At 41.0% G+C, this 15,095-nt stretch overlaps 1 protein-coding gene across 1 annotated transcript in view; it reads right to left on the minus strand.

The window, feature by feature from the left end:
* Positions 1–1,621: 1,621 nt before the first annotated feature.
* Positions 1,622–15,095, minus strand: part of LOC139699867 (prickle planar cell polarity protein 3-like) — a gene marked incomplete at its 5' end in the record, with an annotated part of 55,095 nt that continues 41,621 nt past the window's right edge. The window contains 7 exons of the mRNA XM_071598293.1: positions 1,622–2,893; positions 5,819–6,074; positions 7,460–7,544; positions 9,880–10,078; positions 11,793–11,879; positions 11,952–12,080; positions 14,413–14,667. Coding sequence (XP_071454394.1) covers positions 1,622–2,893; positions 5,819–6,074; positions 7,460–7,544; positions 9,880–10,078; positions 11,793–11,879; positions 11,952–12,080; positions 14,413–14,667 — 2,283 coding nt within the window. The remainder of the gene's footprint in view (positions 2,894–5,818; positions 6,075–7,459; positions 7,545–9,879; positions 10,079–11,792; positions 11,880–11,951; positions 12,081–14,412; positions 14,668–15,095) is intronic.

Raw genomic sequence — 15,095 nt, forward strand, 5'->3', positions numbered from 1 at the left:
CAGCCACTTAATTAGCCAAACAAACTATTCCATTCCGGTATTGGATTATTCCCAGGGTCTCATGTCATAAATGGCAACCATTGATATTTTTTTATGCAAATCTTTACCTAGCAGGTCTCCAGATTTTGAGTGCCCTATTCATATGTAAGATACGCTACTACATAAATGCATTATATTGCTGGCAATGTACTGCATTTTAATAAACTATTAAAGCACTGAAACTAATGGTTTAATAAAGGTTAGGGATGTCTGGGTGGGTTTTAAGCATTTCATTTCCAATTAACAGTAATGGCTTAACCCAAGGGACATTTTTATCTGCATGCAAAACAAAAAAAAATATTCTGCTCGCTTCAAGGTAATTCTAAAAATATTTTATTTTATCAACAAAACAATCGAAAAAATGTCAGAAAAATAAACTTGTACAACATTCATTATTTGTTGACAAAGGCATCTGATATGCTCTTAATCAATACTTTATACCCACGTCACTGAAGTACACTTGGAACGGATAGTCAAATGAATCAGTTCGTTCTAAAACTTGAATCCATTTAAGATACCACCATTGACCTCTGTGCAACTTACAAACTTATGTATGTACACTATGATGAACTCCACTATCAACAACAGAACTATACCTAAAAAATAACCTTGCTCTATATTTCATAAAAGTTTTTATCCGATAAAATTAAAATTTCTTGTACTGATTCAACTATAGTAAAAACATACGATGCTTATAAAGTTTATGGTGATGTAGGGCACCTGATGCCTTTTATTTCATGATTTCCCTTGCAGAGTTATGGACAGGAAATGATGTGGCCCCTTGAGCTGGGTGGAAGTTCAGGATATTCGAATCGAATTATTTCTTTCATGCCCGAAGAAATATTGGATTCAACTCCGGAATATTGGAAAAGCTCCAGAATGTTGGCTCGAATGAAGATATTTTTCTCACAGCAAAATATCTTTTCGAGAATGGAAAATTGCATGAGGTCAAGGTAAAATCATTGTTCTACGTGCCATGACCTTTTATTCATCAATGCCCATTCCATGGAACCAAAGGCATTAATTTGCAAAAAATTGAGAACAACAATGGTTAACAGATGTAATCTAAAGATGGCATTTCTTCATAAGGTGATGAAAACCATGTGGCGTTGATTCTATGAGTTTTACCAAACAAACGTCCACGACACTAACAAGTAGAAGGGCATTTTGGTGCTTTACACAAAAAACAAATACACTCGACATTTCAAATTAAGTAAAACTGATAGTTTGGCCGACATTGGGCTAATGACCCCATGGACCCGAGTCTGGGCTTTCACCCAAGCTGTTGATCAAGGTAAGCACATCTTTCTGGGACACACAATGGAGGCAGCACAATAAGGTATTTAGAACTAGTCCCCCTCATTATTATACCCTGTAAATGTTTTTTCACCCAATGCATAGGGATGTGGATTATGGGTGAGCTCTACCCTCACCTCTCTAGTCAACCTTCTGGTTGATTACTGTGGTTTGGTATGAAGTTCAATTTGACCAAGAGAACGGTCCACACCGCGCATAAGCCCCCGGTGTCAGAGCGTTCCCAGTAAGTACCGGCATGCTCTCACAGCCGGTCGCGGCGATGCCCTCAGGAGATTATGCAGCTCTTGTCGTCCTTCCCAGGGGACAAGGGCGCACCACCGCTGGTCGATGTGGACCTCTGCCGCGGCTGAAGGCCCCCTTCGCCCCCCCTGGCGTATGCCATCGCGTCGTTGGGCACGTAGGAGATCCGCACGCCTCCGTAGGCCCGCTGCGGCGGCAGTCGGTAGACCGCCTCTTCGTCCGTCGACGAACTCGAAGAGGAGCAAGTGGAGCAGCTTCCGTCGTCCAATGACGCCCTCCGCGACCTCCAGCGGTTCCAGGCGGCGGGGTCACGCGCGTTCGAGTCCGAGGCCGTCTTGCGCAGGGCCCAGCGGTCGTCCTCGTCCAGGACCACCTCGTCCGGCATGAAGCGGACCCCCAGTCGGGGGCGCGCGCCTCCCGAGGACGTCATCCCGTCAGCATTTCGACCTCCGCGGCCTCCACCGTCTGAGGAGGGCGAGAGGAGCACGCCCCTGGGGGCCTGCGGGGGAGAGAGGGGGTCGGGAGACCTGGCGGACGGTTCCCTCTGGCCAGCGTTGGCGAGGATGGAAGAGGGCTCCGCAAGGGGCGGCGCCGCGGGGCGGTCGACCACGTGGACGATGGCCTCTAGGGAGAGGGACTTAGTGGGCGGGGGCTGGTGGGAGAGGCGTGGGGATGGGGGCTGCGAGGAGGGTGGCGGGGGCAGCGACGGGGAGGACTGGGCCGAGCGGGGAGGCGTGGGCTGGGGGGTGGCGGCGGCGGATTGCGTGAGGGACGGTGGGAGGCCCTCGGGAGGGGCCGGCGGGGGCTGTTGAGGATCCGCCGGGACGGGGCTGGGGTGCGAGGAAGAAGAGGCCGAAGACTGAGGCGGAGGTGGGAGCGGGTGCGTCGGAGGGGTTGGGGGGATCTGATGGGGTTGTGAGGGGGGCTGGGGGCCGTGGGGGTTGTGGTTCCTGTGGGGCGGTAGCTGTTGCTGTGGTGGGTGCTGTTGGTGGTGGTGCTGGGGGTTTATCGGGTATTGGTGCTGCGCTTGGAGGATGCCTGGAGGTGGTGGGCGGTGGGCCATGACGTGGGGGGTGATATGGTGCGGGGGCGGGTAGTGGTGGTGCGGGCTGGGGGCGAAGTGCTGCTGCCCCGGGCGGGGAGGGAGTGGCTGTGAAGGGGAGAACTGGGACGGGGGCGGGGGCTGAGGGGCATGTGGGTACGCCGGTGGTTGGTGGGAGGGAGGTGGCGGTGGCTGCGTGGATGGGAGCGGGGGTGGCTGGGAGGGCAGAGGCGGAGGCAGGCCCTGGTGCGGCAGCTGCCCCCGGTAGGGGTGTGGGGGCGTGGGGTACGCGGGGGTGTGTTGGTGATGGTTGGGGCTGTGCGCGAAGGGATGGTGCGGGGGCGTGTGGGGGGCGTGGTGGTTGGATGGGGGAGGGGGTGGGGGTTGGCGGGAGGCCTGCGGCTCGTACACCTGAGATCGCCTCCTCGTTTCCGGGGAGCAGTGGGTCGACCCCTCCAAGTCGTACGGCGACACCAACCTTTGAAAGAAATTATAGAATCAAGCCCTCATCCATCAGTGCTTCATCAGACAACATCAAAACCATAAGGAGGCACAGTCATTAGTGTACACATACTCTAGTGAAAATTTTTGGCCTTTCAGCCCAGCAGGGGGAGGTTCAAAGGGTTCATGACCTCCATCATCTAACCCTTGTGGCAGTAAAATATAGAATGTAATAAATAAAAATAAAATAAATATAAATAATAAATAAAAGAATGTCCTAATTAAGTGGTTTTGTGATCTATCTAATGAACAAGTGGGTATGAATTTGTATTTGAGGGATCTTCAAGTTTTAAAGCCACGTATTTGTCGAAGGTGGATGACATTTCAAAGAAGGCGGAATGTCATAGTGTGGCAAGAAACTGAAGAAGTCTGCACCACAGATCAGCCAGTTTTCCTAGTGGACCAAAGGGATACCTAAAGCAGTATTCCTGGGAAACATGGAACCATGGTGCTGTAAGAAACAGGCATGTCTGCAGGGAGATCCCCTTGAGAATCAACAAAATATTCAACTTTCTAGCATAAGCAGTCAGGAGAAATAGAAATAATGTAGAACTTGAATGCATCACGTATTAATACATGTATTTAGTACTTCAAATCACTATAAAACTCTTGGAAGAGTTTCTCCACATTGTCAAAACATCAATCCCAACAAATGTGAGATTCCAAAATCTCAAATATGCTGGAAAAGTGGTGATATTGCGATTGGAAATGATTATGCAAAATTTGATTTTCAAGGAATCCAAGAAGACAGAGAGAATTATGACAAGACAGAAGAGAAGTTCTGAGCTGCATCATTCCCTAATCCCATCTATGATTGAGGTCTTGATATTATAGAACACTTGAGACAGTCCTTTATGAACTGCCGCTCTCATAAATCATAAGAAACTGCAGGAGGTGGCATGACAGTAACTTTTAATGGAGTCATTCACTAATGTGCATTACAATGCAACAATTTCAAAGAGTAAATATCATTTGCCTTAACCTAGATGTCCAGTTGCACTTATATGCATGGTATTTCACCATAACATCTTCTTCCTTTAAAGCTGCCCAAAATTTCGGAGTGTAAGAGGATGCCTCGATAGCTTAATTGGCTAGAGCTCTTGGCCAAACATTGAGGGATCCAGGGTCAAACCCTGGCCGAGGCAAAGGATTTTTACACTTTGAAACTGTTGCATTGTGTTGCTCTCTTGTTTAGTTATTCTTCCAAAGAAATTTATCCCACCATTAAGACAACGTACAAAGCACATTCGCGCACTATCATTCAGGATACCAAAAACCCTTGTGCCAGTCCTAAGATAATATGATGAGTAACATTCAGGTTAGCCCAGATTCATCTCCATAGAGCAAACCTACATTGAAAATAGGCTTTTAAAGTTCAGAGTGATCCTTTAGTTCAATCCATATCAAGGAGAAGTTGTTATCACAGCAACCTACCAATCACAATCTTTCCAACACCTTGATCACAGAAACACAGCCTATTGGGCATACATGGATTTTGGTTAATGAAAAAAAGACCATTATAACCTTGATAGAATGGTCACTTCTCAAACATAGGAATTTTGACTAAAGGAAAGTCTCTCCGTGACTACACGCATGTATTTTTTGCTCTGTGTGTCAATCAGCATGAGGCAAGCTAAATAACTATTCGCTACTCTACATTAGAATTTGAATCCTGGTACTTTCATTTTAATGGCCATAAATAGAATTAATTGATTGATTGATTAATTGAAGAGAAACTTTGACTAGCTTCATAGAAATTAAGGTTCATCTTTTCAAATGCAATTGTGTGGTTTTACTGAATTTTACTGGACAAAAATTTAAAGATTGATAAGTGAATGAAGAGTAATTCTGAAACAAATAGTCCCTCTTCAAGAGCATAGGCTCTGTTTTATGGGCACACTCAAATGAAATGGTATGAATGAACCATTACCGTCAAAATTTGAAGAAAATTTATTAAAATCTATGCTGACTGATTACTACACAGATATATCACATTAATTACAATGACTGATATTTTAACTGATAGGAATAATACAGAGTACAAAGAAGATAAAAATACAAGTAAGCAAATAAAATGCAAATACAATACCTGTGAGCATGAAATTTCAAAGCTAAGCCTAGGTTACTGACATAAATCATAAATAATTTAGAAATATTTTAATTTCATGTTGTTCTTATAAAGTTAAGAAAACTCATTTGATGCTTAGCTACACCATGGGTTTACATGTATATAGTATTAAAAAAAAATATTTTTGCCTAAGTTATGTCTAAAATGAAAGAAAATTAACATTGAAGAAATTTTTGGTGGCATTTATTACAAATGAATGACTCACTAAAAGTTTAGTCAGCTGATGCTATGCCCATGATATTGATTAGTTCTGACCCCCAGAAAAAAAGGTAAAAGGAACTATTAAGGGTAAAATGATTTGGGAAAATATAAAATTGTAAATGCAGCGACCACATTTCAAATCAATGTGCCTGGTTAGGGAAATCATCTAACAATAAAAATCAACATAGTATTTGTTTACTAAATAAATAAACTTGATATTGTACTCACCCTTTGCTCGCAACTGATTGGCCACCCAGGGGCTCCTTCGGAATTGAATCAACTTGATCCAGCTTTTCCGAGAATGGCTCCCGCCTTCGATGCCAAATTTGGGACATCATGGGCTGCGGAGCACTGTTGTGGTTAGGTTCGGGGAACATGCAAGAGTTGGAGGCCAGCTTGGCTGTCGTCTGGAACTCCTTGGGACAATCTGGAAGAGCTAGAGTGGTCATGGCGTTTGCAGAAGCTTGGCTGTAGGGTGACAGGGGTGGTTCATTCCTATTGCCATTGGTCATTGGATCTTTCCGCTCTTCCTTGGAAGCCGTGGGTGGCTCCCCTTTACTGCATGCTATGGAGCAGTAAATTGCACCCCTTCGAGGTAGGAAAGGCCTGGAAGAAAAAATTGGAATGAATTTCAAATGAAAATCTTGCAAATGAGATGTTTACGAAAGGTATGTCATAATTAAGATTAGTATCATATTCACCCCACCTCAACAACAAATATTATTCCTCAATTGTAGCAAAGATTGCTAAATATTTCTCAAGAAGTAAATAAATATTGAATAATACAAGTGCCAAAAGAAATTCAAAACAAAATTTATTCACCAGAACCAACATTTAATAAGGCAATTAATTTCATTAAAATTAAAGAAAAAGTTAGTTCTTAGCTCTAAAGTAAAAAAAAAATTTAAAAAAACAAAAAAGAATTTTAAATCTCTAAAATAAAGTTTTTTTTGCATTACAGAATATTTACATTTTGAAAGCTCACATTCGTTTCATTAGTTTTTCTATTTTCAATTTGATATTCACTATTTTTTTCACGATTCACATTCACCATTGAAATTATTTTTACCCAAACATAATGTAATATTATACAAATGTGTTTTCTAAATTGCATGCCAAAAATTCCAACTGCATTGAATGTTCATAAAACACCATCGGAAAAGTTATAGGATATAAGTATATTATTAAGTCAATACTTAAATTACAGAACAAACTATTTTTTTATAACGAGGACAATGCTGGGCATATCACGCTTATAATGAGCATTTCTGATTACAAGTCCCACTCAGTAATGTCAATGGAGCAAGAAATTAATAAAATATCATTGGAAAGAGTAGGTAAATCATTACATAAACTTAATTTCTGTGACAACCCATCTTTCATGTCACCTTCCATCAACTTTATAAGTTGTTTTTTACCCATGTAACAGTGATATATGGATTTAGTAACTCATTTTTTCTAACAGAAACAATAATTCCAATTTAAAAAAAAGTTTTTCCCGATAACTTCCAAGAAACTGTGGGATATGCCACAGCACTAACTTTATCTTTAATATATCAATCAATATATTTATGCTGCAATAATCATAATTTGGATGCATTGAGGCAAAATAAAGTTATCACTTTTTACTTTTTTGACTTTTTTATCACAATTATTAATTTTTTTGTGGAATAAGAAAAGCTCTAAATTGATATTAATCAAATATTTTTTTCTTAAAAGATGGACATTTTTCTTTAAATCTCTGCAAAACTAAGAGAGTTAAGAATTCAATAATGGGTATTGCAATCAAAAGTTATTTATGCCCTAAAATGCTGTCAAATGTTTGATTTATTTGAAGACCTTCCCACCACGATGATTCATAAAATACGTAAATGTTCTCTTGCACTTATGAAGGTGCATTCACAGGAACTTGGAATATGGCATATAATCAAATGAGCAGACCAGAAAACCTCCCATCAAAACAAGCACACAAAAAAATAGTTCACCCCTACCTTCCAAGAAGTGGGACTTGGCATATTCTGCAGCAAAAGCACTGCTCCGTTGCATGCCAATGCTGACCCTCGTGACTCATTTGACCTACAAAATAAAAGAAGAGACCACCCTGAGTAACTTTGGTTACAAATAAAAAATAACTTGAGAACATAAAGTTATAATGAAAAAATTGCAAAATCCAAACACACAAAAATGTCTAACTTTTCCCACCACCATTGATTGCATCTGTGGCAACAGAATTTCCGTTGCATCAGATTAGACCTTATCAAAATATGTGATAGGGGAGAAGTAGAAAAAAAGATGAAGAGTGAAGGAAGAGGTAGTTTATGGCAATGAAGGAGTAATAGGAAGACAAAATAACCAAAATAAGAATGACTGGATGAGAATTGTGAAGAAAAATAGAATGTCATGAACCACAAGTATGGAGAGTATTCATTTTCAAATTAGTGTAGAGCATGTGGATAGGGCTGGTATATGCTACCAATAACTGGAAAATATAAATAAATAAAAAGAAAGATGGATTCATGACTTTATATCCAATTATAACTCAAGGAAATTGTTAAATGGCCTAAGCTCCATTTATACAAAAGAAACTTCTGGTATCCTAAGCTTAACAAAGCTTTTAGGTACTGTTCTTTGTAAATTATAATGGTATGTATTTAAAAACAAAAAGCCTTCAGCATATTCTTAATTGCAAATTGGCAGTGATTAATTAAAAAATTATTTGCTACATATTAACTATTAGGGGAAGCAATTGACAGCTAAAGTCATTTGCATCATTTGGGAGAGGTGGGTGACTCAAGAGTAGAAATAGGATATTCGGGGAATTGGAGGAGTTTTGTGGAGAGAAAGCTCTGACACCGGCAACTGCCCACTCTTAGTTATGACAGGCACAAAGGGGCCACACAATTTAACGTCCCATCTGATGGACAGTGCAATCCACTTAAGGGGCTCTCTTCATGTAATACCACTGAGAAACCCTGCCTTATCGAGGGGATTCGAACCCAGGCCTCTGGGGGTTGGATAGATTACATATGCCACCATACCCTGCTGGCCCAGAAGAAATTTTGAATGACATACCTTGAAAATGATTTACACTTAATTAGGTTTACCATATCTTTTGGGTGGAATAAAGATAGAGTATACGTAATTGAAATTTGGGACATGTGGTAACCCTATTTAAATGGCATTTATGAACAAAATGTGGACAGAATGAGGTTCAGAATAAATTCTGAAAAGTTATTGCTAATATTCTAAAAGAAAAAAAAAACTGAGAAGACTGGCTGACAGGCTCATGAAGATGATCCAAATGGGCTTGTTTAGCCATGCTAAATATGTACTTAGGTTTCCCCATTAAATTATTTCAAAAATCATTATTGCCATCCACCAAGTAAACTGAAAGACATTAATCAGTCGATTCAGGTGTGTTTTGGTGGAATATATTGATGCAAAATTAAGAAAAACACAATTGTTGGCATAATATGAGTACCAGTATTCAGTACTATTTATCTTAGAGTATATCAATGATGGCGAGATCTCTCATAAGAAGAAGGAAGAACAGAGGGGCCACACTCAACACCAGCTGTGATTGGATTACAAAGGGGAATGATCCCTTTTTATTACATCTGAAGTATTATTCTTCTTATCATTTTTTGAGCATAGTTAACACAATCTCCATTCCAACATTAAACTCCTCAATTAAACCATCATCACAAATGACAGAAACCTTGGTTTATGCTGGTTTAATAGAAAACAAACAATCTTTTTAGGAGAGAGTTTAAAAAACATGATTGATTTCTTTAAATAAAACTTTTAAGGGAAAAAGGACAATGTAAAATCATATGTGCAATGGATGCAACAGTGCAGATAAATGTCATAGACACTGAAGAAGGGAAAATATTAAACTAGTACAGACATAATTAGATGGCTGAAATAGGAGTGATGATCAACATAGATATGACACTCTAAACCCACAAAAAGAAGTGAAAGAGGTAAACTGAAAACTACTAAGTATTATAGTGTGGTATATGCAATTAAAAAAAGCAGGGATTTACAAGACAAAAATTGGCAAAACAAAAGTGGAATCCAGAATGCAGTAAATGTGATTAACAGTTTATAGACAATAAATGTTGACAATTATGTAATTGATTAATATTAATGTAATTTTATGTGCATTGTATTTAAAATATAAACTATGAACAGTTGAAAAAAGTCAACTTCATCCAAAAACATTCAGTTGGACTGCATTGCATAGTGATGGTGAAACTAACAGAGTAAATGAATATCAATAAATTGCAACAACATAAGAGAAATTCAATTAAGCATACAACATACCTTCCAGTTCTGAGCCAAACTTTTGGTTAGGAAATGGGTAAGTAGTGGGAGGGGGACATCGAATGTTGGGGGCAAGGGGACTGACCTTGGTCGACTCCAATGGCTTCACCGCATGAGTCGCAGTACTCAGCAAAGAGTGCGTCAAAGCACGAGAGGCAGAAGGGCCGCCCCTCCCTCATTATGTATCGCTCTCCCCCAAGGCGACGGTCGCACTCCATACATGCAAAATGCGACATATGCCACGCCCTGCCCTCTGCCTCAGTGCACTCCTCTGCCAGGATGATCTGTTGCCAGGGAAACAAGAAACACATTGAGTGAATGGCACATGGAATTCATCATGCATAGAACCAATACCATCTCAGAAAGCATTTTGATATATTTACCATTGGAAAAGTGTGTCATTTTTTAATTATTCATTTAAAGACTTAATTGGAGTGAGATTGAGACACATTATAGCCCCATCTTCCACCTAACCCCTAAACATTACACATACATCGAATGCAATTATAAACATACATACCCTTGGTGGAGGAAAACCTACCAAGGTGGGAATCAAACCTGTGAACTCTGAATTGGCAGGTGAGGATGTTACTCCACCTCCACCAGGGCCGGAAATAATGAAGAAGAAAGAAAGATGATGGAGAAGAAAATAGGATTGAACAAAAGTAATTTTCAGACTGTATGAAGAGCCAGATGTCAGAGACCGAATGCAGCCAATGCTGAGAGGGACAAGGATTAAGAGAATAAACCTCATGATTTTCAATATTTTTCTACATCCTTATAAAGGAAATAAAACAAAAAATTAAAATGGGATATACTCAGAGAACCTACAGCAGACTATGGACTATGGACTAGGAAGCAGATTTACAGGAGTAATGAAAAGATTAATAGGAGGAAGGGTTTTGGGAACAGAAGAGTTCAGGTGCCAAAGAAAGTACTGTACCATAAACAGTTTATCATTAGTTACCGGCACAGATTTATTAAGGAATGAGACTCTTCATTAAACCATGCCTATATTGCACAATGTGGTCATAAAATCATTAATGTTTCAAAGAAGACTATTGAAGAAGAAACCAAAAAGTTTACAGCAATGAAAAAGTGCTTCAAAATATTAAATGACAATTCTAAAATTAGGACCTCCCCTACAGGGCCCCCTTGATTATTATTTTAGATAAGCTCTGAACAACATAAAACAACACTCATCCTTAGCTTTTTCCATCAGAATATAATATCCCCAGTGTTCATTTAATGAGCCCTAGTTTCTTTGTGCACACACAGAGACATTCATATTATGCTTTCCTTTTATTGGATCCAATATTAACGAAAACCCCAAGGTTTTCACTTGGCCTTTCACTATGCCTATTCTCATAATTCTTTAGGCATGAGGTTGAATTGATTTCTATAACCAGAAATGCATTGACCCTCGCTTTTTTTAAATTAAACTAGAGACCTCACTCCCAACACTAATATAATCTCTCACAAGATCTCTTCATGCCTCAATGAGTGGCAACATTGCTGTTGCAGACTAAGAGAGAGGGGTGAATGCAGGGCAAGAGTGGTTGAGTATTTTAGTATTAGTATTTTTAAGTACCCTGCAAGCCACCACTAGGGTGTGTGGCAGGGGATAAATACACACCATATTAATTTTGACCCGAATATTTTAACCCCTACTGCAGTCGGACAATGTTATTCTGATCCCTTATCGTTCGTGGAAAAAATGACATCTTAAATCTATCTGTTCCACACTTAATCTCTCTTATTTTATAGAGAGAGGAAAATTCTAAAGAGGCTTGAAAAGAGCAGACATTCTGGAGAGAACCAAGGAACTCTACCAACGAGCAATTGAAGTACAGTTCGTTATAATTACAGGTTTTAGTATGACCAGGTTTCAAAGTATGGAAGGCTTTAGTCCCTGAACATATCACAGACATACCTTCGCCAGCAGACTCGCCTTGCTAATAGTAATAATAATAATAATAATAATGGTGAGTAACCTACCTCGTCGCAGGCCGAGCACCGCGGCTTGAGCGTCTCTGCGTGGTGACGACCGCAGAAGAGCGGCAGGGTACTGCGCTTGCGGCGGTGCTGGCCGGAGGGCGAGGAGGCGTCGAGAGAGGAGGAGGCGTCGAGTGCGCCCAGGCGACTCCCCGCGCCTACGAAGTAGATGAGGTCCACCAGTAGTTCGCCGCAAACGCAGCAAGTGAAGCAGGCGGGGTGCGTGAAGGCCCCCGGGCCTAGACGGGCCGCGTACACCACCAGCTCCCCCGGCGGCACCGTCTCCCCGCACTGTGAAAGGGACAGACGGGATGATTACATCTGTGCAGACAGGTCATGCAGCGAGTAATCTACATGTGCACACTTCCCCGCACACCGTATCAGAGGACGTTTGGCAGGGGGTGTTAGGCCATTCTACTTCTACTCCACTACTTCCACGCACTAATGACGCCCCGCGACCCATCGAGGGCGACCGGACACCATTAATGCAACATTCGTTATACACATTAATAATTAATTAATTAAACTATTAGCAACTACTTCACTGACTGCCCAAAGAAGACAAACAAGTATTTTACGAACGCATCCATATTTCTTCGAGAAATCGAAGTTAGCCTAAGTTCCTTCTTTCGTTTCTCAACTCCTTTGCGTGTTTTTCTTTTTTCAAAATCCCATACTTTAAAATATACTCTAGTTGATTTTTACCATGTATTTATGCATGGATAAAATATCTTGACCTACGATAAAATTAACCTGAAGAACACACTTCTAAAGTCTACGGTTCTACTATTTTGAATCCGACGGTAGCCATTGACATCTAGAATTATTTATTACCTTAGAGACTTGTGCTAAGGTATGGGCACATACGATTAGTAGCAGAGGTGCCAGTACCTCGGCACCAGTAGCAATAGTTTTCTCACCCTAGGTGATAAACTCTGAGCATTTTTATATTCTCAATACGAAATGTATCATAGCCTGATAACAACATGCCCGAGAAACACCTATGGCTATTGCCGTACGTACTGATACTGAGGATTGACACCTTAGGTACGGCTACAGAGGAAAGACTACCTAGTTTTCTTGTTCATGACACCCTTAAATCCTCAAACTGTGAAATTCACACAGTAATATTTGAGGGACTATTTGAAATCTGCCGTAGCCTATTTAACCCTATTTCGAATTTATTACTATGATTTTATGGTTGCATCAATGACCACAGCTTTATTGAGGGTTACCAGATACCGGATTTACCAAGGATATTTCCTCGTTTAAATATTGTGTATAAATTCCAGTGCATAAATGTAAGTATCAATATAATATCAACACCTTTTTTCAAATATCCGATCGTTTCCTAGTCTGTTTGGATTTTATTTGGATTCCACGGAACTCAAGTAAGATACGTACATCCGTAATCAAATCGTCAACCTGATAGATAACAAAAGGCTCATCCAACCATTGATCAACAAATGAAGTCGAGTGTAATGATTAATTATTAATAATTAATGAGGATATATCATTATCGATAAATATTAAACCAAATGGAGGAGAAGAAATAATTGCTGCATCCGGACTTTTGGCCCTTAAGGCCAATGTTGCCGGGTCTGTTGACGGAGAACGCCATTGTAGGTGGAAAGGGGATCAGATTGCAAGCTGCAATCTCAGAGAACGTGAGAAAGGAAAAAAGGAAGACAGACCGAGGGAATATTGTGTTCCCGTTTCTGTTATACACGAATGAAACAAATGAACGCTATTATCGTATCAAATCAGAATGTCTCGACTTTACTTAGAATGGCATCGGAACGAGCACCGTTGTACTTCTAAACGGGAGTTTATTTTATGGATCACCGGCCGTGGATACGACGGTAACACGTGATCATCAAGGTGTTCGGTAGTATCTTTGATGCTTGCATGTTAAATTTGAATCCTTGGTCGGTGACCGATGAAACAGAATTCTGTGAAAAAGTACAATGATTCCATTTTCCCGGCTTTCCTTTAAGCACATTGAAGCTTACTAATTCTATTGAGATGGCCTCAAGTTCATTGGCAAAATGTTCTCAAAAATCTTAAAATCTACAAGATAACTGACTCCGGAACATTTGAACACGGCTACAGTATGGTGATTTGAGAACAGATGACATCAGATTACGCGTCAAAATCGATGGAAAAAAACGATGGAATGAAATTTGCGGAACACTGTTGAAGGGGCATCAATGAAGGAGATGAAGGAACGTTGTTGGAGGAAATAAACAAATTAAAATTGAAGTAGGGACAGAGGGATGCCATTTTCTGAAGAAATTCGGTGCAGGAAATGAAGAAAAGTTGTTGGAGGAACATTTTTGAGCACGTATTGATGAAAAAGCCGAAGGAATATATTTGAGGAAACATTGGCAAGGGAGCTGAAGGCATTCTAGAGAAACTGGCAAGATGATATTGTTGAAGTAACACAGTTTACAGAACATTGTTGAAAGGTTTTAGAAAGAATACATTTGAATGAGCATATTGTTAGACATGCAGGTTTTGGCAGCGTTGCCATCAGCACTCTTCACCCGACCCACGTGCACTCTATGATGTGCGTGGGCACGAAACGAGGAGACAGCGGGCGGGTGGGTGGGTGGGTACTGACCGCGAGACAGGGCTGTGGTGGCGAGCCCGCGGGTAGGGGTCGCACGGATCCCCTGCCGAGCGAGTCCCGCTTCCTCCGGGCGGAGAAGAGCCGCAGTTCCCTGCGCTCCTCGGGGGAGAGGGCGTGCGAGGCGTAGCGCAGCTCATGGTCGTGGGGGGGCAGTTGGCGGAGGAGCTGCCGCACGCGGTAGCGCTCCCCCGCGGAGCCCACGTACGGCACCACCTCCTCCGGCAGCGCCGAGAAGTACAGGTGCACCTGAAAATACGAGAGGAAAATTAGGGCGAGAAGATAAGGAAAATCATTTTAAAAGTTAAATTGGAACCTCCTTCCATCTTAAAACAGTAAAGAGAGCGATTCGAATAAATATGGAACTGAAAGAATTCAGCATTCCACACGAAAATATTAGTTCAACAACAAAAAGAACGGTGAATTTTGAACTTCTTTCAAACTCAAGGTATTCAACCGAGATAATTCAAATTATTTTATTCCCCCTGATGAATTCGAATCCGTTGGTCTGCAAGTTCATTTATGATTTGCATGTCCATGTAAAAGTAGAATATCCTCTTCTTACTTCTCAATTCTGCATGACTTGTATTTCTATGGTGAGGGCCTGTCATCTAAATGGTTTCGGTTAATATTTATTCCTTTTCTTCGTAAAACAAATAAATAACTTATTAGGCGAA

Source organism: Hetaerina americana, unplaced genomic scaffold (assembly GCF_022747635.1).
Source record: "Hetaerina americana unplaced genomic scaffold, ioHetAmer1.1.p SCAF_95, whole genome shotgun sequence".
NCBI classification, from domain to species: domain Eukaryota; kingdom Metazoa; phylum Arthropoda; class Insecta; order Odonata; family Calopterygidae; genus Hetaerina; species Hetaerina americana.